Consider the following 27,924-nt stretch of genomic DNA (forward strand, 5'->3'; position numbering starts at 1 on the left):
GTCACCTGAGTCACTCAAGTGACTTTAAATTTGTCTCCGTTTCGGGAAATATTTATAACACGTGTGTATAAAAATCCTAGTTTGATAGTCATCTACAATTTAAAAAATACGTTAAAATGGAGGAAAATTTTCAAGGATAACACGTGTGAATAAGTCTAATCTACGGAAAACGTTTAAACGTTTTGCAGACTTGCACCCCCCCCCCCCCCCCCCCAATCCTCATAGTGTAAGACCACCGAATTAGTTGACGTAAGAACTACCTTATACCGGTTAACCGTAAATTCATCCAATAAGAAGAGACGGCGGCTAGCAGAATATATATTTTGGGTACTTGTAATATTCACATTTGACACAACAAAGATGACTGATAATTAGTTCCTTATCTTTAATACTTTGTGTTTTGCTAACGTGGGTTTTATGTAGTCAGAAGAATTTCAGGTAACTCTCTTTTTGCAATGTTGCTGTCAAAAGAAAATTGTGCGAGCCCAATCATGTCTCAGTTACATGGGTTATGCAGTACGGGTATTTTGAATATAAACAATAGCCCTTGCTTCCTGCCAAAATGATAGTTCATGATTTGATAGATTTCCAAATAGACAATATTATTTCATTCTGTGACCATGGAGGACTGTGAACCACAGGAATTATTAATGCAAAATGTTCAGGACCTTAGGAAACGATTGGCAGACACGGAGAGAAATTTGAAGAAGCTGTCAAAGATTGAAAAACAGGGGAATTATGATGAGTAAGTTCATTTTGTACATCCAGGTCGTTAAGAATGTGGGGAATGTTTGGAATGTGCTGATAGTGGTTGAAATTTATGCTGAAGAATGGAGATTTCCATTTGGGTGATTCTCTGAATAATTCTATAAAAACAAAAATTGTTATTCAAAAATATATATACCTGGAAGCTAAACCGAAAACTGGGTATAGGACATATGTCTTCAGAGATATAAGCAAAGATATTTAGCCCCTTATCAATATAAGTGATCTTTGGCTCTTGTTGAATCTCACAATGTGCTTTATCAGTGGTGTGATTTATGTAGTTGGTATTAATGACTTTGTTGATCAAAGACAAGGACTCCATTTTCTAGATTGAAAGAAAAATATATGCTTACATGGTATTAGATGTTTTCATGTTCAATATTTTACTTTAAAAAGTACTAATTTGACATGCAAATGTCTATAATGTTTTATATCTTGTGTTGTTTTCATAAATATATACTTCCGAATCATCTGATTTAATACTTGCAATAGTTAATAGGCGCAATGTCAGAAAGAAAATGAAGTGTATGCAAAGTATGGCAAGGGGTCTGGAAGCCGCCTTTAGGCCCCCAGTGGGTCCAGCCCCTGTAAACTTCTATTTTTTGTGCATATAAACAGAGTTTCTTGTCACCCCCTACCCCCCAAAAGAAATCACAATCTTTTTCCTTTGTTTTAGTAAATTTTACTGATAACAAAAGACATTTTAATTGGTTTAATACATTTACATATATATACATGATGTACATTGAAGTGATATTCGATATGATGTTAATGAATCGAAATTATAAAAGGACTTTAATTTGATTGAATGGACATTATCATGATGCTGATTAAATTATAAACCTGGACTACATAATGCATAAATTTATTTTTGATTCACAAATATTTAAACGGCAAATATCTCTCTCTTTCAAATGATGTGTACACAGTTGTGTACTTGCACATAGGCAGCTATGCGCCTGGTTAAAGATATAAATCAAGCCTTTTACAGAAAGGTTATCTCATTTTTGTTTAGTTAGATGCTTGTTATGTCATACAATACAATTAGTGAAATACAAATTATTTACTTCAGCTCTGATGTTGAGTCCATTTCCACACTAAATAGTGTACCTGTTACTGAAAGGTTTGTCATGACAATGGATGATTTGATAAGGAACCCCCTTCATCATGATGTATCGTGCGACAGAGACAGCATTAGGTCTGGGTTGGCCACATTACCAGAATCATCATACGCTGGATTTGAAAGAATACAGCATGCATCCAGCACTCCTAACAAACCTCAGGCATGTATTTTGTGATTACTTTTGTTTGTTGACAAACATATTGTTTTCAGAATATTTCACCCATATGTAGATTCACCAGGTGTAGTAGAACAACCTTGGGACTTTCATTTCTAGTGATGAAAACTCAGTAAAGAATACTGCTTGGGTCCAATGCCTCAAGTAGTCAAACCCGTGAAAATAAAAAAATAGTCAAACCCGTGAAGTACAGCCCCCAACTAAGCTAGTCTGCAAGTAATGTATTAAAACGTGGTTATTTACGCGTTGGGGAAATTTACACTAATTATGCGATCACGTAATAATTGTGTAAATTTTCCCCACGTGTATAGTTATAAATACTTGATATGGTATATACAATTACCGCATATTTTTCCCCCACGCATAATGTTGGACATCGAAAAACGCCTACTTAACCCCCCACGTAAATAACCACTTTTACAGTAACTACTAAGTTTGTTGCATAGTAGGTAATTAAATGTCCCAGTCAATTAAACTGTCAAAGCAAATTTATAATAAAAATATTTTATGATAGAATTATCATTTCTGAATGATGGTCAGTTTAGAAACTCTTTCTCTCAATGACATTGACTTTGTGCAGTTGCAATACACGAACTGGAATTAGCAGTTTCTGCTGTTGGTCAGAGATGAACCATACATGTCAATTATACACAATACGGAACTTTCGGGATGTGCCGGAACGACCGATTATATTTGACTTTTATACACCACGGTCACGTGATAATAACCAATTGTAGGGGAAAGTTGACATCGATACAAATGGTGTTTTGCTAGCAGACGGCCCGTAAAGAGCTATGCATAGTCCCACGATGACGATCCAAATCACTGTTGGTGCTTAGTACCTGGGTGTAAATTAGATGGAAGGGAAAAGTTGCATTTAGATGCGTATCAAGCGATGCAAGGCGTGAAGTTTTACTGATATCCTCAAGATATTCCCTAAATGTATTTCCCTCGCCAACTGGCATATTTTAAATTAAATGCATTTTCCTATAATAATGGTTGTAGTGATTCCTTTTTTTCAAACATAGCATATAAATGCAGGAATTTGATAGCAATTGAAGAATTCCATGCTTGTTTACTTAGTTGTTAATGTAATCTGGAAGTGACATGCCCTACAAATTACGTTCAACGCGCGATAAAAGTCAGAGTGGATCCGTATCTCGAAAGTCCCGTATTGCACATACATATTGGATTTTGGTGCTATTCCCAAAAAGTAGAGAAAGAACGCTGCATATATTATTTAAATGAAGTGATGAGTAGTTTACCAAATTATATGAATCTTTAGAATAACATCATTACATTATCTTTGGTCGACAGGCCCCGAGTCGCCTAGACAGATATAACAGGGTTCAGTTGATGGAAAGGGGCTCTCAGCAGGAGTCTGGAGAAATCCGCTACATGAAGGAGGCCAACAAAAAACTGCTTCAACAAAACCACAAACTGCTGGAAGAGATGGAGAGATATAGCCAGGAGTTAAATGCTGCCAAATCAAAGGTATGGCTATCTCTGCATGTACAATGTATAGTGATTTATAATCAAATCTCAAGTGTCTGTCTGTCCGTAAACATTTTACATTTTCATCTTCTCCAGGGCCACTTTGCCAATTTCAATCAAAATAGGTATAAATCATCCTTGAGTGAAGGGCCACGCCCCTTTCAAAGTGGAGATAATCATGAAAATGTAAAAATAGGATGGGGTCATTTAAAATTTTTCTCAAGAACCACTGGGTCAGAAAAGTTTACATTTACATGAAAGCTTCCTGTCATAGTGCAGATTCAACTTTGTAAAAATCATGACCCTTAGGGGTAGGTTGGTGCCACAATAGGGATCAAACTTTTACATACACATATATAGGGAAAATCTTCTCAAGAACCACTGGGCCAGAAAAGTTACTTGAAAACGTTTTGATATAGAGTAGATTCAAGTTTGAGCAAATCATGGTCCCTGGGGGTATGGTGAGGCTACAAAAGACATAGCCATCTTGTTTAACTCTGAAAGTAATATACATGATCGTAAATGCACTTGTAAAATTCTTGCAAAAGGGAATTAGAAAAAGTTTATGTAACTTGGGCCATTCTCCCCAGAGAATGGATGTAGGGTGTAAATGCCATTCAAATGAAATGAAATATGAAGAATTACATGGAAAGTTTCAAGTATTAGAAATTTGTTTTGATCAAAGACTCAAGGTTAAAATTGGCAGATTGTTAGTCTACCTTCTTCTCTATGCTTTCTTGCAGACAATAATGGAATGAATTTCCATTAAAATCTTTCATTTCAGGGGGTGTGTGTGTGTACTTTTCCTTTGTCTTGATAGTCAATGTCATAATCATTTGCAAACAATAATAAATTGATACACCATTGCAAATCAATTACTAACAGGATTGTCAACTTTTTACAAAGAGTTGCCCAAATTCTCACCACATCTGGGTCTCACAAGATTTTAAATGTACAAAATAGACATTAGAACCAAGCTGGAATGGACGTGTACAGATTCCGACTTGTATATTTATTTTTTCATTGTATACATTTTCCAATGAATATGATAAATTATTGCCTTCAATATACATGTACATGTAAGTGTAATTCAAAAACTGTATAAGTGATGCATTTCATGACTATTTACATTATCTATAATACAAACTGATCTCAAACAGATGTAGACAGAAGGGTGTGATAGTTCATTGAATTTGCTTTTTGAATAGGTACAGGAATTAAGTTTGGAATTGGATGACTACCGTCAGAGTCTGCCAGATTTGGAGGATAAAATTGTTGGTCTGCAAGGAGAGACTGACTCACAGGACAAAGCCCTGAGAGAAGCAGAAGAAAGATATGAGAAGCTACAGAGACAAAATGCAGACTATCAGCTGCAGATTAAACAGACTGAACAAGAAATCGAGGAACTCCGCACAGATTTAAGTGATGAAAAGAAGAAGAGAAAGGGGTAAGGGGTTTATATTGAGGAGATTGTGTACTGTTGATGTTTAAATTGAGGAGATTGTGTACTATTGATGTTTATATTGAGGAGATTGTGTACTATTGATGTTTATATTGAGGAGATTGTGTACTATTGATGTTTATATTGAGGAGATGGTGTACTATTGATGTTTATATTAAGGAGATTGTGTACTATTGACGTTTATATTGAGGAGATATGAGTGGTATTGATGTTTATATTAAGGAGATTGTGTACTACTGGTTTTAAGGTTTAGGAAATTTGTGTATTATTGGTTTGTGAATTCACATTTTTTGAAAGCTATCAGAACTCTGGAACTGATGGACATTTTTTTCATAGGGACCACCAAAGTTTTTATCATTGTGGGTCTTGGGGTTCGCACAAATAGTTTTTGATCATATTTTGTTTATTCCAGGAATTTTTATTTGAAGGCCACTTTAAGGCACCCAATTAGTTTATCGCATAGTCCTTGTGTGGGAGGGGTAAAGCCTCTGGAGGTTTTGATTTTTGTGTTAGAGAAATTTGAGGACTATTGATTCTTGTTTTTGGGAGGTTTTGATTTCTGTGTTAGGGAGATTAGAGGAGGACTATTGATTCTTGTTTTAGGGAGGTTTTGATTTTTGTGTTGGAGAAATTTGAGGACTATTGATTTTTTATTTCTGTGTTAGGGAGATTTGAGGAGGACTATTGATTCTTGTTTTCGGGAGGTTTTGATTTCTGTGTTAGGGAGATTTGTTTACTATTGAATTCTGAGTTGTGGGTTTTCAGTCGACTCGTTTGCTGAGGACTTTTCTAATGTCAGTCTGATTGTGTTAAACTATTGCAAAAATTGTCATTTGTAAACTATATACATGTATGTTTATTGTATGCCACAAAGTTTGTAATATGTGAAGTACTGTAAATATTGCATTATTTAACGGTAATGGAGATTGACACAGAATGAAGGTTGAAATTGACTCTCACAGGGCAGAAGTACAGCGAGATGAGGCTTTGCAGAATTTCATTGAAGCTCAAGAGACTTTAGAGGATTATCAAAAGAAAGCTAAAGATAAGACCAGAAAGGTAAAATTACTAAACAACTGGTATTAACCAATGGAAAAAAGTATCATATCATCATACATTGATTATCTTAGATATTGAAATACTAATACATAAATACCTAGTATGTCAAACATTATAGGTAAAACAAGCTTGATACATGTACAATATGTGTGTGTACATATTTTTGATTTACAATGTATGTAACATTCCATTGCAATATGTACACTTGCATATATTTAAATGTAGATCAAGTACGTGAACAAGCTTTACCTGTTTTCAGTTAGAGAACAATGAGGACTACCTACGAGACAGCTTGGGGGAGGCTAACCAGGAACGTGAGGATCTGTTAGAAAGGATCTCACTTCTTCAGGCCAAAATCAAAAGTCAAAATGAGGAAATCAGGTCAGGAAGATGTTTTAGTGAATGGAAATCAGTTAAAATGAGGTTTAAAAACTTTTTATTATATATTTGTGGTTTTTTTCATATGGAATTTTTGCATCTCTGACATGAACACGGGCATACATCTTTTATTATACACCGGTATTATCATCCTTTATTTTACCATTCTGGAGCATCTCTGTAGTTTTCATTCGGAGTACCTTGGATTTTTTCCACTTGGAAGCAGTTTTATTGGTTTTTTAATGTAATGATGAGCAACAGATATTCAACAAAAATATATGTTCAATGATTAAAAATGCATATATGTAGTTGCATTTGAATTGTGGATGTTCTTTTCAAATGTATACTAAAAACAGCAATACATGGCAAAATCTGTATCACACCCCATATCAACCTGAGATGCCAATATCAGCCCAAGGGCTGTAGGCATTGGAGTATTGGGTTGATATGGGGTGTGTCATTTTGCCTTATATTATTCTCAATTTATTTTCAAGTAAGCTTACAGATAAATTTTGTTTTTTATATCGTGTCTACTATGTTACCTATATGACAGACACATTGGAATCGCTGACACAAATAGTCAGAACTTTCTGAGATTAGTGACACATCTCATGATACATCTGGGAAATTCGTTACAATGTGATACAACTCCTGGTGAAATTCAAGGTCATGACAAGTGACTGATTCCTTACAGCTATAGCAAATACTAGTAAATTATAGTTTACTGTAATTCTTCTATAACAACCACATGAAGACCAGCATCAACTGAAAGTACTTTTTTATAACTATGACTCGGTATATTTGAATTGCAGTTTCTTAGTTTGTTCTTTTCTGTAAGCAAGGATATCCACTGATAAAATCAAGCATTAAACAGCATTAGTCAAATCAAAGGATCAGGATGTGATTGTATCAAATATATTATTAGACTTAATGAGTTATTAAGCCTTGTGTGCCATTGAATTCTTAATGGATCATAAGTTATTAGGTATATTAAAGTTAGTTGTATCAAACCATTAGTGAATCTACATATAATAGTAAACAAATGATGAGAGAAATTAATTAAAACATTATTTACACTCCCTGAGCATCTGCCTTTTTCTTCTAATATGTTGTCCAATATCAAAATACTTTTGAATATGAGGGGGCATGACCTCCAGGAAATATTGAATTTTGTTAAGAATCAAAATGAAAATGAACTGAAAAATTTGTTTTCTTGTTGAAATGAGATGAAGTATATAGATAGAAATCTTTAAACTTAATAAGAGGCTTGACAGCTACAGCTTGATAAATTTATATCACTAAGAGTGTTGCTTGATGTTAGGGAAATGAGGGTTTTTCATCTAAAAGGACTACAATATTATACATGTATGCGTCTTCCAGATGACCAATTACGTGTATGGATATAAGTTGAGATGATGTAAATTTTAGATTTGATCAACTTTTTACTAAAAGATGGCCATGATTTTACTTTCAGGAGATTACAACTTCTAGAAGAGGTTGAATTAGACAGTCGAAGAGACTTAGAAAAACAGAACACAGAATTAAAATCATCATTAAGCAAAAACTCCTCAAAACTTAGTAAGTTATTTATAGGTGTTAAAGTTACTGTTTACTTTTTATGGGTACCATATATACTCGCCTATAAGTCGGATTTTTGGGAGTCAATTTTTGGTCCAAAACTCTATGTCCGACTTGTAGGCGTGCCATAAGAAGATTGGTATTTTTCTGGGCAGCGTAATGTAGTGTTTTTTAAACAACTCCGATGATTATCATGGACTACCACCAGTGCTCCCACTGGACCAAAATTCCCTTTCGCCACTTTTTCGGGGTGTTGGCGCGGCGCAAATAATATCATGCTTTACAATTATTTCCATCATATTATTTTATTCATTACACTGATTTTAGCATTTGGAATCAGTTACATTACTTAATCATATCCAGCTACCATACCTAAACACTTCTTTCTGAAATAATAAGAAGTTAATTTGTTTGATAATTAAATTCTATTGTGGAAATCAAAAATCAGGTAATAAATCATATAAATATAAACTTCATGATGCTACACCCCTCATTGAAAGCATTGTCTACATTGCCCGAAATGCAGATGTCACAAAACATCAAGCCCAATTTAGAGTCGTATCTCAACCAATCCCTATTAAATTTCCGTTTTGGTATGGTAGATTTTGCAATTTGGACAGAATCAGATGTTTGAGCCGGTGGGGTGACTGTAAAGCCAAACATAGATATTTTTTTAATTTTAGACTGACTAGGGTCAGAAGCTACAAGTTTAGTGTCAAAATAGAATGGGGTGCATAGTCTTATGAAATTAGCATTTTTATACTGTTGCGCACCGAACTTCAAAGAAAATTATTTATCAAAATTGCTATGTCCATATCAATGGTGACCGACCAATGCGGTACAATGCGTTTATGAAATATTCTAACTAAAATCAAAGAAATCAAAATCTTGTAATCAACGAACTTGGTCGCAAAAACAAACAATTGATGTATATACCTTATACACAATAATACGGTCAATTTAATTACTGGTCGGTTCTGTAGTTAAGAATTGACATTAATGTGGAGATGATAACACGATAATGAATGAGATTTTAAATGTTAAACAATTGACCACAGCAGGGTACACAGCTGTCCGATGTACTTTATTTCATAATCACCGACTTTTTTGCAGCCATAGATTACCTGAGGCTATTATCTGGCTTCGTGACCAGCTCTGTGTGCACTGGAGCGACGCGAGATTTCCGGTCGCATGCGTTGACTGAGTAAACAGATTTTGACTGCATAAACAAACAGGCAATAATGTGTCACTGACAAAGGAAAACACAAGACAGATTTTAAAATACAAATTATTGCAAAAAGGGATTTTCGCCACTTTAATTCTTTTTTCGCCATTTTTGAAAAAAATTCGCCATTGGCGAAAATGACGAAGCCCAGCTCGAGCACTGACTACCACACAAATGATTATTGTTCACAAATATCTAGACATAGTGTATTGTTTATGTGTTTTAAAATTATGTATAAAGTACAAGTATTTACATATTTTTATTTAGTTAAAAAAAAATTTACATACCGGTAACTAATACTTTCAATTCAACTAATCTATCGTTTATCGCGACCCTTGACCTCAGCAATTATGGAGGTGCCACTAAGTAAACACGGTGTCAGGTACTGGTAATTAGGAGACCATAATTGCTGAGGTAAACAAGGGATCATTGCCCATAATAGATCAAGGGTTGTGTTTAAACCCCAAACATATATGGCTTGGATATTGAGCACCTCATAATTATTAATTTCTCAAAATATTTTTTGAAACATAGGTAAAAACACTAGAGCATTGACTTGAAATTGTCAACCGATTCTGACAAAAATTTGTACCGACTTATATGCGGGTCAATGGCAAATTCCTACAAAATAACCATAAAAAATGCAACCGACTTATAGGCGGACCGACTTATAGGCGAGTATATATGGTACTTGTTCTACATCTCAGTTTTTATCAGAAAGAGCATTTTTTGGTGTTGGACAGAGTACATGTGTATATTGTGAGAATTTTCTTGAAAATATAGGCAGGCTAGAGACAGACTCTTTGCAAATGGAGAGTCTTAAGAAAGAGAATTCTAGACTTCAGAGTCAGGTTGACCACCAGAGGGAGCAGCTATCAGTGTGTCAACAGGAGATAGAAGAGAGCAGGACCATGTTGTCACAACTGGAGCAGCTGGCTCAGCAAGTCCAAAATCAGAACAAGTCTCAGAGTGTAAGTTCAGATTCAGAGTAAGTCAGAACAAGTCTCAGAGTGTAAGTTCAGAATCAGAGTAAGTCAAAACAAGTCTCAGAGTGTAAGTTCAGATTCAGAGTAAGTCAGAACAAGTCTCAGAGTGTAAGTTCAGAATCAGAGTAAGTCAAAACAAGTCTCAGAGTGTAAGTTCAGAATCAGTGTAAGTCAGAACAAGTCTCAGAGTGTAAGTTCAGATTCAGAGTAAGTCCAAACAGGAAGTCAAGAATGTTCAAAGTTGCCTATTTAAGCATATGTCACTATTTATGCACTGTAAATGCACTTTAGCCGCTTGGAAACACAAGTATGACAGTGTAAAGCATCAATTTGTCAATATTTGAATGTACAGTATTTCATGTTTTAGAGAGGAGCAAGCTTCAATGACAGTGGAGTGTATAGTGTTAGTGTTCGAGCTGTTGCAGACTCTTCCAGAGGTCAGTCCCATGACATGGGGTTACCCACGTTCTATAAATCAGGAGGGGCAGAGTATGGAGCAAGTGAACAAGTTTCGACAGCCCCTGGAGGGGCCAGGGCCATTCTGCAGGATCTCAGGTATCAACAAAATGGGAATAGTCTATTTTAAAAATCACCTAAGAAAGATTTCGTACATTTTCCCATGTCTGGCTTTGTATTCCATTTCGTAGTGAAATACTTGCCAAAAAACAACTGTCCAGTTTGTATGAATTATTTGGAATAAATGCAATGGAAGCATAGGTGCTTGTGATAAATTCTAATTCAAGGACTCACAGGTCAAATAAAATGGTATTCATTGGAAATATTCATTGTTGTACATGTATTTTGATCTGTGTTATTTTAAAATAAGTTAATGATAAACAAAACATGAATGTTTGATGACCAAAGTTCCAATTTATTTTATCATTAATTGTTTATATTATATCATTTTGGTAATTTTGTGTTAAGCAAAACATGACAGCAATTAAAGGAATTTGTAGATAAACCATTTTCTGTGTATATCACATAGTACTTGTGATGGCAATTAATTTTTAGTCTAAAAGTTTTGCTAAAGGGACGCAACTATTGAAGAATTTGGAAAGTCTATATTTTCCTTTGTTTCTAATGCATTTAATCTCCTCATAAAATCAAACAAGCCAGACAGTTATACATTGTGTATGTATCTTTATTTCAAGAGTATTATCTATAAACTTGTTTTGTGCATAATTATCAATTTTTGTGTTCTAGATAGGACTTGGGAGGGGTAGGGGGGGTCCATGGCTTACCAACAAAAGCTGCCACATTGCAATAGTTTACCTTTAATCCTCAGTTTATGAGTTTCCAATAACATTTGTGCTCCATCTGTAAAAGTGTGTGTTGAAACACATGTTACATGTGTGTGTATTTAACAACCGTCTTTCAGTTTTGGAATGTATAATGAGATGATACATGTGTAACTCAAGCCTCTTTCCTCTTCACACCGGCACATAGAGCACATTAACGCTAGCATAAAGAATAAGCCGGTGAGAAGAGGCTAGAGGTCCATCATCTGATAGACTTTCAAAAACTGGTAGATATTTCTTATATTTCCATTTTAATAATGTTAGGTCATTGTATTCATACGCAGTGATTAGCCCATTTCAAAAGTAGTAAGTTTATGATATGTTAACCTTCAGTTTCAGTTAGTGAGAATGCTCAAGAAAAAAACAAGAGTGAATGTGTATAGGAGACAGAAAATGGTGTCCTGATATTGTCAGATACGTAATGTGTTTGAAATTTCTCTCTTTAGCTGAAAACCAAATTGACTAAAACTGGTTTGAGAGCAGTCAAACAAAACATCACATTGATATCGATATTGTTATACATGCCTACAATATGTGATGTGTGTACTGCTGTGTCAAATTCTATGATAAGCAGAATTTGAAGGTCTATTTCTATCAAAATAATTGTGAAAGTAAGAGTGTATGTGTATATTGGGATCAATGAAATAACACTGATGTGTACGAGTTATCCTCTGATGAACAGGATGCAGTTAGCGATGAAGGATGCAGAGATACAGCGTCTCCAGTCCTGCTTACAGTCACAGGAGGCCAGTAGTCAGACTGTGCTGATAGAGAGTCTCCGACAGGAACTTACAAGCATGCTGGAGAATAAACATCAAGGTCAGTGACCAATGACTGGGAACTGAATCACCCAGTGTTTACCAGACTTAAGCAGTACTAGAAGGTGCTTCACAAGAATTTAGATGATAAAGTACATGTACATTATTTACTCGGAATAAGGTACAAATGCATGAACTGTTGAGTACTGATACCTTGTTTGATTAAAAATGCTTTTTAAAATGAATTTTAATGTTTTTAAAGCTTAGCATTACAAATTCTAAGAATATATTTCCATGTTTCTTACAGGGACAGAAAAGATTGAAGGTTTTGTGTTTCAGTTTAAATACTTTTATGTCCTCACTACCGGGTTTTTGTTTTTTACTTTTTTCTTTTCTTTTGCATTTTCAGACTCCTTTAGTTTGATACCAAACAGTATTCTTGTATTATTATGTTTTACCAAAACTTCTTTTCCCCCCAGAATCCTTGTGATGGGTCTTACTTGTATTTAGAAATATAATTTGACATATTTAAAATATGACAATTTTTTTTTTTTTTTTGGAATTTCTCTGTTAAGTATGTATAATAATGTATATATCAGTTTTATTGCTATTGAATTTGAATAAGTTTCATTGCATTAGAAATTTACATGTGTGTATTTACATGTATGTTGATGTATATACCAATATCTTTTTGTTTGGAACAGGTGCTCACAGGGTCCAAGAATTGGAGATGCTTGTGTCTCAGTATGAGGCTGACAAGTCTAGGCTGGTAGGGGAGATTACTGAGTTAAAAAGAGAGATAGGGGACAGAGAAGCTCAGAACTCATCCTTTGAGACTAGGATCACTCAAAGGAACTCACAGCTGATTGAGCTTCAAGAACAAATCAACCACAAATGTTCTGAGATAAGCAATCTGGAACGGGAAGTAAGTTTATTTGTTAGGACGTAAAACATGTTCTATTGTACGTATGCAATATACAGTCAATCAAATTATTTTTGCTTCAGATGAATTTATAGCAATTTTGTGGATCAATTAAAATCACAAAAAGTTTGATTCTTTGGGGGAGAAAACTTGTAATGAAGCCTAGTAACAAACAATGTTTTCGTAAAATAATGATGCACGATAATTAACAGCATTGTATTTTCTATATGTAACTTGTACTGATAAATAATACCATAGTCAATGTCAAATTTTTCCAAATTTTCAGTCTAAAAAATGCCCAGTAACCAGCTGCAAGTCTTTGTAATTTGAAGCTTGTAATTTGCTTTCTATGATACACTGTACATCGAACAAGTTTACTAATTTTTTCACTTCCTCTTAGGTAGAAAGTAGAGGTCAATAAAATGGCACTAGTCTGTAAAATTGTAAACAAAGAATACTTATTTATTCTTTAAAATATAGTTTATTTAATGTTTATGTGAAAATAAATCTCATTTGTTGACATGAAGGGAAATTCCCAATTTTTATCAACTGAATGGATACACTGAATTAATCAATAGCAATTTGATTCAATTTGAATTTCAAAAGTAAACTGGGTTTTTTTTTGGGGGGGGGATATACAGTTTTGATTTCCATCAAATGAAATAGCAATGCATACACACATGTCAATTTCAGATGACATATCTACCAGAAGTAGTTGTCATAGAAAAGTATGTTTACCAAATTGTACATGTATGTCTTCAATAGGTAAGGAAGAAATCATCTCAGATCCACCAGTTAGAAGAACAACTGGATGAAAAGTCTGCCGAGTTTTCAAATTGTGTATCCAGGATCAAACAGCTGGAGCATGATGTCACTTTCAGAGATGAAGAGATCACAAGGACTCAGGTAGAACTGAAGGAAAAACAACAGAGTCTCCATCAACTCAAGAGCACGGGTGACAAGAACCAGCAGCTACACCAGGAGCAGTGCAGAGATTACGAGAAACAGATAGACATGGTAAGGGCATTGGAAATGTGTGATTAGGATTATTAAATCTGGTATATATGCTCCAAACAGCCTGTGTAATGTGTAATTTTTTTGTTAGACATAAAACAAGATAGAAACTGCTAATATGGTTAGAAGAACCAAACTTGATACACATATTTAACCATTGTATACAGGTTGTGTAATGGTGCAGTTTTTCTGTGTTTGGTTGTATGTCTGTTTACTCATCAGCAACTTGTGAGAAGGATAAAAAGAATACTAATAAGGCGAGGATAATCAAGCCTACTACATATGTTTCCCCATTGTGAAAGGAAGATGCCTATGATTTTTCAAGGTTAAAGGTCAATAATTTCATGGGTAATCATGAAGGGAAAAATACTAATAAGGCTAGGATGATCAGATTTTGTGTTGTTTCCAATGGTATTGGTGCCAAGTATATATGAAATGTAACGATTTTACTTCTCAAGTTAAACTTTAATAAGAAATCTTTATTCAATTTGATGTTCAACAAAGCCATCTTTAGAATAACATTTTATTCACACTCTTCAGTATTATTAAAAGTGTCTCGAGAAACTATCAGACTCTTCTCTTTATCAAAGACTGGTTTACTTAATCCTTTCTTTGATTACTTCTGCATTAGTGAATAAATTGGACAGGTGTATTTTGCAGTATGAGCATAGCTCTTGTTTTTTCAATGTTTATATCAATGCAGATTCTTTATTATCTAAACATCAGATTATGAACAACTATTTTTCAGATCCAGAAGGAGATGGAAAATAAATCATCAGTATTTGAGGAAAACTCAACCCAACTGACTCACTATAAAAGAGAGCTTGAAGGGAGGAACTCGCAAGTGAAGAAATTACAGAAAGAACTTGATAAAACTAAGGAGGTAATTCATATTTTCAACATGCAGTAAATGAATTGTATTAACAGTGAGGTCAATATTTAGCAGAAAATGGGTTTCTCCAATTTAGAGTGGATTTGATGTAGTGTTTTTCTCTTATTTTGAAAGTGCTGCAATGTACAGTACTTTTAAAATATTAGAAGCGTTTAGTTATGTATTAAATTAACGGAAACTTTATTTAGCTAAAGATACTTAAAAAGAATACAAAGCCAAATGTAGTGTATCTACAGTAGTTTAATGTAGGACATGAATTAAAAAGTTGGAAGCTGAAAATCGATCTATTTTTAAATCAACTGGCTATTCTGAAATTTGTGCAACTATTAAATACTCATAAAGAGCTAATTAAATAATGGAAAGTCAGATATATACACGGAAGTCAATATGATATCTTGGCAATGTGTCCATGTAATGTTTTCATAATATGGGTCTCTGGTCTCAATTTTATTTGTTGTACACTTTCATTTCTTTAAGTCTACACTGACTGTAATTATCATACTTCACATCTAGAAATTAGAAGTTCAAACACAACAAAGTCATTTTGCCCTCCGACAGTTAGAATCTCAGGCTAATGAGGGAACCTCACAAATGAAACAGCTGGAGGCAGCTCTGTTTCAGTGCAAGGAGGAAGTCAAGACGTATCTCGGAGCTTTGGAAGAATCTCGAGACAAGTACGACCGAGACATCAGGCACAAAGAAGAAATGGTAATTATAAGCACTCTGCTCGTAGCTGCTGATTTTAACATGGCATAAACTTGCACATGTACATGTATTTACACAAACTGACTCATTTTAGTGTGGCAAAGTTGTTAGAAAGTACATGAACACAGTATATGTTAATAAGACAAGAGTGTTTCAGATTGACCATTCAGTATTAGTGCACAATGGCTTAGGAAATACATATTGATTATAGTTTTACTCAGGATGCAGATTTTTTTTCTCTTAAGGTAAAAAAAAAAACTTCTCATTAAGTACATGTACAAGGCAATCTAAATCCTTTCAACAAAATTTCAAGTGATGGTTTATTAATAAATCTTTTAAACAATGAAAATATGCTTTTTCAAGTGCTGATTACTTGGATAAACATAAAATCCAAACAACTGGAAAGCTTTAAGATAGAGGTGTTTTGTAGGTAATAATTGAGGACTCCCCTGACCTTTATACAACTTCTACCTGGCGTATATATCATGTAGGTCTCTGTCCGCTGTACTAACTGTACCAGCATCAGGCTTCAGTGTGGTTGTTTTTAGTCGGAAACTGTAGATTTTTAACAGAATAATCATATATTCCTTGAAAGTGTAGGACGACTATTGTGTTTTAATTCAGTTGTATATTTTTTTTCAAATCGTATGTGCTAGTTTTGTGGTGATCTTTACTCTTTAAAAAAAATGTGTGGTCCATTCAATAAACCTCATGCCCATCACTTCGTCATATCACAACTCAACACTTTAATAGTTTCCATAGTTCACCCACATTTTCATTTTACTGACCAATTCATGTTTTTCATTGAAAGATGTTAATGAGTGAATTTCATATATGATGTTAATTAATGGTATACCATTTTGCCAAATACAGTTGTATAATGAACTTTATATTTATTCTGAAGAAGAGTACTGTGGCAGACATTTAAAAACTTCTAAAAGATTTAAGGATAGTTGTTAGTTCCTACCATACATTTATGCAATTTAGATGAAGAATGCAACAATACATGTGTGGGTATTTAAAAGAATTGAAAACTAAAGCATGATCTTTGATTCATGTTAAAATATGTTGAATGATGATCAGAAAGACATATTGTTTTTTTGCAAGGTAAATAAAATGGAAAGGCATATAAAACAAATCCAGAAAGCATTGGAAGACAAGTACCAAGAAAACATTAACTTGGAGAAAACTGTTTTTGAACACCAAACCATGCTTCAACAGAGTACGACCAGAATCGCTGAACTGGAAGACATCCAATCAGAACTGGGGAAACAGGTCAGAGAATACAGATAAGTCAAAGAATATTGTTATGACAAAATTGCTTTAATATTGAAAAGTAAATGATGAAATATATTGTGTGTTTAATTAAACTTTGCGTATATAGGTTTAAGAATTAAAATTTCTGAAGGTATTTTATTCTTAGAATATTTAGATGAAACAATTTTCAGTGTACTAATTTTACCTTGTATAGCATGCTTCATTAGGCTAGCTCTGGCTCATTCATGAATCTTTTCATCATTGAAGGTGTCCCAGCTGGAACATCAGCTATTGACTCAGAAAGCTCAGGCCATGACAGAATCTCAGATGACGGAAAAGAAGCTCAAACAAGCCTGTGAAGACCTCGAGCACAGAACAGTGACCATTAATAAACTCACAGATGCTCTCAGGTATGCTGTCTGACAATGCCACCATCCCAAAATCAAAATTACAATGGATGACAAAATTATTTCCTTTGTTATGAAATCCATTTTGCTTTATAATTGTAAAAGTTAGGATATTGATATGAAATTTATTTCCCAGCAAAAAGTTGAAGCAGAAACCATATTTTATTTTGTTTTCATTGGTTTCTTGCAAAACTGTTTTGATTTCTGAGTCAAAGTTAGCATATTGATTTTACAGGGAGTTAGAGGTGGAGAAGAAAAATATGAATGAAGAAATCAATATGTTGGAGCAGCAGCTTCAGGATGAACAGGAGGGAAATGATGACAAGGTCAAGCGGATGTCTAAACTAGAGAAGGACATAAGGGACCTCAGGGTACAGCTAGAGCAGAAAATAGAAATAGGTTAGTGGATTGTCTAAACTAGAGAAGGACATAAGGGACCTCAGGGTACAGCTGGAGCAGAAAATAGAAATAGGTTAGTGGATTGTCTAAACTAGAGAAGGACATAAGGGACTTCAGGGTACAGCTGGAGCAGAAAATAGAAATAGGTTAGTGGATTGTCTAAACTAGAGAAGGACATAAGGGACCTCAGGGTACAGCTGGAGCAGAAAATAGAAATAGGTTTATAGTGGATTGCTGGATGTGAGAGGATTCGGGATGGTGATAAGGAGATTTATACCTTATATTGTATATTATATAGAAGCCATAGTGTAAAACAGTATTTCATTCATGTAAAGATTGAATTTGGTAATGAGCAATACCTATTCATAATTCTCAATAGATGAAGTCATATAGAATTCACAGAGTCCTTTTCATTGTACCCAAAATACAGTGTCTTCACCAAATAAAGCAGAAAAAAATGAAAATAGATGATAGATATTTTGATGAATTAAAAAAAAAGAATGAAAATTTACTGAATATGTCAATAGACAGTACCCATCATTACTCTTTTCTTAGATTGAACCATGTGAGATTCACGGAGGTCTTTTCAGAATACTTTACCCATAATACAAATCTTTCACCCCTTACAGCAGAAAAAATGAATATGAATCTTTCGGTAAATGAAAAGCATGAATGAAAATCTGCATGTATAAATTATGTGAACTTAATCATTGTGCACTCTGAACTACATGTACTGTATTTTCAGTGAATGATTATGAAGACCAGATTCAAAAGAAAACAGAAGATATGGATCAGCAAACACAGTTGGTCAGTGACCTTGACAGTGAGGTTAAGAGGTTACAGGTTAGTTTGAGATATTACATGTATTGCTAATTTTCTTGATCATTTGGACTACAATGATTGCCTTTTTGCAGTCAAGCCTCATTATCTCAAATATGATGGGGCAGAGAAAAAACTTTGAGATATCCTAGGGGGTTAAGATATTGAGGTTAAAATACATAAAGAAAATGTACCGTAGTTGGGACTTCCAACTCAGTTCAACATATCCATGGTACTCAAGATACCAAGGTTCAACTGTACATGTTTATTTCAATATTTGAATTTAGAACATTAAGGAGGTATACTACATCATCATAATGGCTGACTTCCTTTTAAAACATGAATAAAACTATAAATGTTAGCAATACTTGTGCATTCCTTTAAAATTTGATTGCCTAGCTGGGTAGCTCATTTGGTTGACATGTTGACTGCAGATTTGTAGATTGTGGGTTGGAGTCCTGCAGGGGTTATAAATTTTTTCAGATTACTTTATACTAAAACTGCATTTTTTTTAAAGCAAATTTTAAAGTTTACAATTTCAAAATATTGTTGTACATATCCTCCACTTTTCATCAATGTCAAATTTTTTTGGGCATGTTATTCCTCCTTATTGAACAACAATTTATTACCATTTAAAGTCAGTTGGATGCAGGTACATGTATCCATTTAGGTGTGAGAAAATGAAATGATCAAAACTGAAATTATTTTTCTTAAAGTTCTGTCATAATGCATATTAAGAAATAGAATGAGTTGCAATCTAGCCATTACATGTGTACAAAGGTTAGATCAGAGGAAGGTGTTGAAAAGAATCTCTATTTTAAATCGGTGATTCTCTAACATTCAAACTACAAAGCATGATGATGACACCCTGACCATGCAAACTGCTGTTATGTATGTGAATGGTTACTTTGTAGGTATCTCAAAAGCAAGCCATAGAGCAAAGCGAGGATACATCAGACAAACTTCAGAAGGTCGTCCGCGAGAACCAAGCCAAGGAGGAGATGATTGAAGACATGAAGGACACTCTCAGGTAAAGGGGAAAAAAGTACTTTGTTTTAGGGTAGAGGATTACATAATCAGGAGCATTCTCTGTATCCAGACTGGCTCATTAATTTTTGTACCACTTACAGTGGGAAATGACATGTGAATGCATACGTACCTTTAAACTTTTTTTGTTGTGTATTTTGAAAGCCTATGAAATGTTAAGAGTATAGTTTTAAATGTATGTGCATGTTTGCCAAAAATATTGTAATACTTACCTGTATGTAATGTTAATCATATTTTTATATTGCAATACCTTTTTAGTTTTGCATGAATTTTCTAGGTCAACTTGGCTTGTAATAAAGTTCTCTTTTAAAATAATTTTACACATATAGAATACTTGGTAATAAACAGACTGAACATTTAGAAAAATTATGCTCTACTGATAAAATCCACCAAGGCAGGATTGCAGCAATAAAAATTTTCAATATGTGAATGATTTACAGTACTAAATGAATATACAAAGATAAAGCACTATAGTAAAGACCTATTGTCAAAACTGTTCAATTATTTCTCAATGATGAAGGAAAACTCAGGAAGAGCTGAATGAAAAGAGACATGAGGTGCATGAGCTCTCAGAAGCTATAGAGGACAGACAGAGAGAGCTTCAACAGAGGACGTCCCAGGTAAAACATGAAGATGTCAAGGAAAAGTTCATTCTGTTGTAAATATAGTGAGCCTATGATTTTATTTCATGACCCATATTTAGCTTGTGAATCCAAAACAAGGTCCAGTAATAAAAGTGTACTTATTGTTCAAGGAGTTGAAACATTTATTATAAAGATAATGGTTTACTGTCCAAAGGTGAATGAGCTGAGTGCGACTGTTAAAGAACAGCATACCGAGATGAAGCAGAGAATTATGACATTGGAAAGTTCCCTGCAAAAGTATGAGCTGGAAATTCAGGAGAGGACCAAGCAGGTGGGGTGTCATGATTACGATTCACTTCATTAGTTTGATGTACCAGTATACATGTCACTTAGAGTCCATTTTATGCTTTTTGAATATAAGAGTTGTGAGCCTGTCTGTCTCTGACCAAAAAACTTTAACATGGGTGAAAGCTTTTTGGACTGTAAGAGAGAGAGGGCTTCAATACTCAGACGGTGAGAGATGTGTGACAAGGTGACTCCAACTGTGTCACATTTTACAACTTATAACTATTTATCAAAATCACCTAGGACTTCTGAGCGATAAGCAACAGGGCTTTGATATGTTGTAGGTTTTACCCTTGTGACAAGGCTACCAAGCTACACATGTAAATAAAGTCAAACCTTGTTTTCTCAAACTCAGTAGTGCAGAGGAAAAATTTGAGATATCTGATGGTTTGAGATACTGAGGTTAAAATATTTAAAGAAAATGAATTTTGGATTTTAATTCACTTTCGCATATCCATGGCATTCGAGATACCGAAGTTTAACTGTAATATTGCTACCATAGGCCTGCTATTACTGAGTGCATGTGCACTTTAAAAACTTATCTTATTCTTTTTTAATTAATTAGTTTCAATCAAACAAATTATTTCTATTTTTTTTTTTTTTGCGTTTGATGTTGTCAAAGTTGTGCTATGCAATCCAATTTTTAAAAAAAGAACTGATTCATGTACATGTAATCCTTTTATTTGTATGCGTGTTTAAAATCACTGTAATTGAACAAACAGTAGGCCAAAATCACTGGGGGTGTGTATTGTGGCATTTAATTGAAGGATGATATGGCTACTAGGGTTGAAGGTGAACAAGAGTGTGTAAAAACTGCTATTGTAATGGTAAATATTTTCTTTAACAGTTGGTATTATTGCATGTTTTTAACAAATTTTCTTTTTTCCAAAGTTTAAATTTTGGGTTTGCATTGAATTTTCTATTGAATAATTTTTCCATAATTTTAGCAAAATCATTGTTTGAATTGTTTCAAAGATTGGACACAAGTAGACTATAGGGGAAATGTTAACACAGTTAAAGAAATATACAAAAACTTCAACAGTTCACTAATTGAATGTACAAAATATTGCAAAGCCCAAATGAATGGAAAATATGTGTTCAATTGACTGATGTTCTCAATTGTGTATAATGTCATTGTCTTGAATTCCCTTCAGATAGCGGAGCTGGATGACAAACTACAGCAGACCCAGTCCCAGCTGGGTGAGATGACCCTCCAATACAGACATGCTGACCAGCAGTGTAAGAAACAGAGCTTAGAGCTCCAGTCCAAGACAGCCAAACTACAAGAGCTGGAAAAGGTGGGATTATACAGATACAGTTAAGCCTGCAATATATCTATCCAACAGAAATGTAGTTCATTTCAATGCAAATTTCATTCATGATATTTCCTTGTGTTCTTTGCACTGTGTAATCCGACAGCCTGCCTAATCTGACATAAGATGTACATGTATGTCTCCCAGTGCAGGAATAGTCTTAACATTCGTGTAAATTAGATTTTGTGCAGCTTTCATTCAATTTCAAATGCTTATGCAAGGATGCTACTTTTGGTTCCTACTGGTTTCAAGGTCGTCTGAGTATATAAGATCAAGGTCACTGGAATAGGTGTTCTAAAGTTCCTTGTGCTCTTACTTCAATAGCCTTTGCAGGAATGCTATAAGATTGTATGCCATGTTGTTCGGGGACGTCCATCTTGCTTAGCTCTTATTAATAAACACTTGTCAAATTAGCATTTTTCGGTTGTATTGTTGGGGAAGAGATTTTACAGGTGTCATGTCATTAAAATTTAAGGCTTATTACAACTATATATTGCATACAATTTGTGTAATTGACTGTTTACATTTCGGATGCTTGATTTCTCCAGACAGTTGAAAGACATCACTTTAAATTGGAAGAGCAAAAAGATGAAAATGTTGAAGTTACCCAAGAGCTGAGGTTGACGAGGTATTTGAAAAAAACTCACCATAGAATGATAAATAGGGACCATTCATTTCCTAGATAAGTTTTCTTTTTTGTGTAATGGCCCTAACAAATTTTCATTCAGAGGAGAGTGCCCTTAATCATGCTCTTTCTAGAACCGGAAACTTCTATGATGTTTGTAGATGAAATTTATTTTTGTCTCCAATTTACGTGTAATATACATGTATGCCTTTTGCTTCATCACATTGACATTCACTTTCTATATCCTTCTTAATGGATATTTGCAGTTGCCATTTGGCTCAATCATCCCTATATTAGAGAAATTAACCAAACTAAACATTTATTCCCCATACGTATATTTTGTAATTAAATTTTTTTTATGCATATAAACTTTGATACTCACAATAGTATTAGTTATCAGATTGATATTTCCCACTTGCAAAATACAGGCATGAAATATTTTTATTTAAGAATCATAATGACATTTCTGACAAAGTATGAGTAAATGAAAATCTTCCTCAACATTTGACAGAGAGCAGTTGCAGCAACAGCATAAAGAGTTCCTGTCAACTAGACGACAGCTAGCTCAGGTGAACCGAGAAAATGAACGCCTGACGAGAGAAATGGAGGAAATTAACATTGTGCGACAAGTAAGCTGAGTTATCGACCAGTGACACAGTTCAATTTAAAACAGAATCTAAGCAAAGAAAATGCAGACTTTCTGAAAGGAGAATATATACAGAATATGTAAACGGTTGTACTGTAAACAGTTTCAGTATAGAAATTTTAATGTGTTTTTGTGAGACAATGTTTGCTGGATTTCATGATATTTATCCCACAAAATAGACCAGAGAAACGGACACAGCTCGTCTGGAAGAGGAACTTGGGGCCACAAAAGCTCGTGAAATACAGGCCGAGACCAGACTGAATGCTGAGATTCGCCTCAGGAGTGAAGAAATGGAGAGAGCCAGGGAGGAGCACCAAGTCCTGGTGAGGGGAAAATGACACGTACATATTTATTGGTCTGATTCTGTTTTCATTTTTGTATTCCTTACAATGAGGATGGGGGATGTTACTGGAATCACCACGTGCATTCATCAGTCTGTCTGTATATGTGGGTGTAGACACAAGGTTAAAACAATGTTTAAGTCTTTTCACCTTACCAGAAGTGGAATTCAAATGTAACATACTCATATTATACATCATTGGCTTCTAACTCCGTTTTTCTTGGCACGTGTAGCATGCAGTATATACTAGCTTGTTGTGTTGATTTTTTACGGATTAACATGTTCTGCGCTCCAGGTGGATGAGCTGCAGCGCTCCATTAGTCACCTGAGTGAGGATAAGGAGAAGATTGAGCGAGAGCTGGAGAAGAAGATGATACAGATCAAGGAACTAGAGATCCACTACCAGGCTCAGTTTGACATTCTACAGAAGGAACTTGAAAACATACAGGACGAGATGATAGCCAAAAAGGAGCTGGCCTCGGTGGCCAATGAATCTCTTATCATAAAGGTAACCACGATAAGGAGAAAGAGGTGCATTGTATGAGAGGCTATCGTTCATATTAAAAGTATTTTCTCTGTGAAATACCATTAGGAATGGCTGAGAATAAAAAAAAATTGGAATATCAAAAAGAGGATTGCTAGAACTAGCTTCTTTTTTTTAAGAATTAGTTGATGAAAATTAGTGTATGTGTTGAACTAGTTAGTAATTTCACAATATCATATACTTATTTTTATCACAGGATTCTGAAATAGCCAGATTAAGAGCGAAAATCTCCGGAATGGAAAGAACAATGGCTTCCCTGAACATGTCTAACAACAACAATTCTGAATCTGTGTATCAGAGTTCAATGATTGGAGCAGAAGTTGTTAAACGTAGACAAGGGTCAGAAAATCAAAGTGAGGTGGATTCTCAGGAATCTCGAAGTGCCCCAGTATCCCCTGCGGCGAGGCGGAGAATTCTGAAGGAGCCATATTCCACAGCCGGGAAATTGCATGGAGAATTTCATGAGCCAGAAGATGATACTGCCCTTTACATGCTGCCAGTGCCAAGAGATGTTAAATCTGGTGAATCAAAACGGACTCAACAGGTCCATTTTAAAGATGGAGACACTGATGAATTCGATGAAGTGTTAAATGAAGAGGAGGTTAAATGGGTAAAATCAAATTTAGGGAGGAACAATGCTGTGAGTAAAACTCCTTTGAGAAGTAAAGGGGTGCCTCGGGCTAGTGATAGAATTAACAACAAAGACTTTCGTAATTTGGCTGCCCAGAAAGGAAAGGGAAGGAAATCTGATCACCTGCCAGGAGAGTTTGAAATAGGTAAGATATGTACTATACATGTATGCTTTACAAAATCCGTGAAATTTGATTGGATGATGTGGTTTGAAATGTACATTAATGCACAGACGTATATATGTGTACTGCAACAGGCATATTAGCATGCGTGTAAGAAATGATTTAGAGATGGAGGTCCCTTAAAGTTTTCTGTGTTATCAATGTGTATTATCAGTGACTACACATGAAGAACAGAGTCTCCATACCCACACCTACAAACTGCATGCTACATAATGTACAGTGTACACACTGATGAACAGAAATAAGTACACACCAATCCATTGAGATCCAAAAAATGTACATGTACACATGGACAGCAGTCCATTTAAATCCAAGAAAGTATATGTACACATGGATACCCGATAGTTAGTTATCCATTGAGATCCAAAAAAGTACATGAAATTCACACAAAGTACATCTGTACTTAGACAGTTAATCCATTTGAATCTGTACAATACACAACTTCTGAGATATCAACTCTTCTGTGATAGAGGTGCGTTTAGTGTTCTGTTGAAGGCTTGGGTGGGTACAAGATGTATACATATACTATAGAGTAGCTATGTAAATATGGATAAAACTAATGAAAGTGTAAATTTTGTTTATATCAGCTGTTGGTATACATTAAACTGATCATATTAAGAATAATATTTGATTGAATTAGGCCATTAGATTAAATATGAAATTATTTTTATATCCTCTTCTGCACGGTTGATATTCTAATCAAAGAAAAATGGTGATTATCAATTTTTGTTTGAGCTGTTTTATTAAATACAAATAAACTTACTAATATTGTGTTCCCCTGCAGTTTGGGTGGTTGCATGATGTCTGCTAATCGGCCTTTAGGCAATATATGAAGGCAGCGATAAGCATTTATACCCACCTCGTGTGGACGATAGTATGTTTTGTGTCTCACTGTGCGTAAGAGTTCCACAAAGGGAAAGAACGGAAATTGCGTATTACATGTACACATGGAGAGTTATCCATATAAATCCAAACGAAGTACATGTACACATGGACAGTTATCCATTTAAATCCAAACAAAGTTCATGTACACATGAACAATTAGTAAATCCAAACAAAGTACACGTACACATGGACAGTTATCCATTTAAATCCGAAGAATGTACATCTACACATGGAGAGCTTTAATATATCAATTTAAATCCAGACCAAGTACATGTACACATAGACAGTTACTGGTATCCAAATCTTTCTAAAGGTAATGTTAGTCTGTGGTGTTGTAAAAATTCAGCCATTTTTGTCGACAGAGCCCATGACAGCAGTGAGGATGTACAAGAGTCCACACTACACTGAGCAGGGAAAAGTTGATACAGATTCTGCACATGGGTCAGTAATTCCAGAAAGTCTTTCAAGTAATGCATCATCCTAATCATCATAGACTCGAAAACATTTCTATCAACATCTATTTTTAGCAAGAATTATTGGTATATATGTGTAATATAGTGATACAGTTCTTCAACATTTAAGTTTTTTTTATGTCTGTTTTGCAGGATCTATGAACTTCAGGAGAAATTAAGAGCTAATGAAATGAGACAGAAGCTAATTGATCAACAGTTAAAACATCTTGATGATGGTGCTATCCATTCCTAGTAGAAATTAGATCTTAGACATTTCTGGTACCAAAGATATTTTATCATGACCACAACATATTTTCATGCATTTATCTGTGGCCTTTAGTTTTGAAATAAGATCTACTTTAAACAAAAAAGTGAAAGTAAGCCTCTATTACAACATATGCAATGAAATCCAGTTTATGTACAGCGTATCATACCAACAAAGTTTGAAGATGAACTGTTCACATTAACACTGGAGTAATGTCACTCTTCCATAATCAATATTGTGAACACTGGACAGTGAAATCATGTGATTGTAGGTGATAGTTTTGGCACACCCTTTCATTTAGCACCTCTGCATTGTGAGCTGATGACCAAACCAGAGCATTTATTTATTTATAATTTGTTAGGAATCTTGTTTGTACTATAGTGTTTATCTTGTTGATACATGTAACATATATAATATTGATTTTTACATGTACAATAAAATACGGGAGAATTTTACAAATATCGATGTCAGCTTTGATTCTTTTTTCGAATCATTCAAATATATTTAACTATGGAGGCTTGTATTCAGTGGTTGATATCAAATCTTACTGGAGTAAATTTCATTGTAAATTCTCTTCAGTTAACTAGTACATGCAAGTGATCAGTCCATCAACTATCAAGTTTAATTTTCTGACAGGAAGTTGGCTTTTTCATAATTATTTTCTGCTCACTAGCAGGCCTTGAGTGATGTTGACTATAGGACAAAATAGATGGAAGCCCTATGATAATCAGCCTGTGCATGCATTGACAGTTTTCCAGAATTTCTTTTGGGGGGGGGGGGGGGGGGGAATTTCATTGTAAATTCTCTTCAGTTAACTAGTACATGCAAGTGATCAGTCCATCAACTATCAAGTTTAATTTTCTGACAGGAAGTTGGCTTTTTCATAATTATTTTCTGCTCACTAGCAGGCCTTGAGTGATGTTGACTATAGGACAAAATAGATGGAAGCCCTATGATAATCAGCCTGTGCATGCATTGACAGTTTTCCAGAATTTCTTGGGGGGGGGGAGTATCTCTGCAGCTATTGAATGAAAATTTTATAAATAGACTTAGATCACAGATCAAATTTGAATTTGGGCTTTGTTGACCAATATTTGAAAGAGTTGGGAGCCTTGAACTTGGCAAAATTCAGGGATTTGACAGGTTTTTTTTAAGAACATTTTGTTGCTATCCCTGCAATTATTGAATTGAAAATATATACATGTATATGAACTATCAATGGGCTGCATATTAAATTTAAGTTTGGACTTTCTTGACCTATTTTTGAAAGAGTTGTAGACCTTGAACTTAGCAAATTTCAGGAATTTGATAGTTTGTTGGCTATCCCCGCATCTATTGAATTGAACATTT

General features: G+C 34.5%; 1 protein-coding gene across 2 annotated transcripts; it reads left to right on the top strand.

Moving 5' to 3' along the window:
* Positions 1 to 268: 268 nt before the first annotated feature.
* Positions 269 to 27,037, top strand: LOC125679103 (coiled-coil domain-containing protein 18-like). 2 transcript variants are annotated; one of them, XM_056153922.1, is made up of 30 exons: positions 269 to 745; positions 1,838 to 2,048; positions 3,381 to 3,557; positions 4,766 to 5,004; positions 5,982 to 6,078; positions 6,338 to 6,459; positions 7,931 to 8,034; positions 10,043 to 10,230; positions 10,613 to 10,800; positions 12,226 to 12,362; positions 13,006 to 13,226; positions 13,989 to 14,240; positions 14,986 to 15,120; positions 15,643 to 15,837; positions 16,265 to 16,321; positions 16,942 to 17,109; positions 17,359 to 17,501; positions 17,734 to 17,897; positions 18,643 to 18,740; positions 19,631 to 19,746; positions 20,284 to 20,383; positions 20,562 to 20,678; positions 21,847 to 21,990; positions 22,554 to 22,633; positions 23,142 to 23,259; positions 23,456 to 23,599; positions 23,912 to 24,124; positions 24,357 to 24,936; positions 26,220 to 26,298; positions 26,463 to 27,037. In XM_056153922.1, the coding sequence occupies exons 1-30, from the start codon at positions 621 to 623 to the stop codon at positions 26,560 to 26,562; spliced, it is 4,812 nt and encodes a 1,603-aa protein (XP_056009897.1). In that variant the 5' UTR covers positions 269 to 620; the 3' UTR covers positions 26,563 to 27,037. The 2 variants fall into 2 exon arrangements, with proteins under 2 accessions (XP_056009897.1, XP_048774009.2); XM_048918052.2 differs by lacking the exon at positions 16,265 to 16,321 and having other exon boundaries at positions 279 to 745.
* Positions 27,038 to 27,924: the final 887 nt, after the last annotated feature.

The sequence above is a fragment of the Ostrea edulis genome, chromosome 2 (assembly GCF_947568905.1).
Source record: "Ostrea edulis chromosome 2, xbOstEdul1.1, whole genome shotgun sequence".
NCBI lineage: Eukaryota > Metazoa > Mollusca > Bivalvia > Ostreida > Ostreidae > Ostrea > Ostrea edulis.

What these genes read in the sequence shown, in the direction of transcription:
- LOC125679103 (XM_056153922.1), top strand. Translation starts at nt 621, where the DNA reads ATGGAGGACTGTGAACCACAGGAATTATTAATGCAAAATGTTCAGGAC. An exon ending in CAAAAACTCCTCAAAACTTA is followed by an intron (nt 8,035 to 10,042) that starts GTAAGTTATTTA and finishes TTGAAAATATAG; the next exon opens with GCAGGCTAGAGACAGACTCT. An exon ending in AGAGCAGAAAATAGAAATAG is followed by an intron (nt 17,898 to 18,642) that starts GTTAGTGGATTG and finishes CTGTATTTTCAG; the next exon opens with TGAATGATTATGAAGACCAG.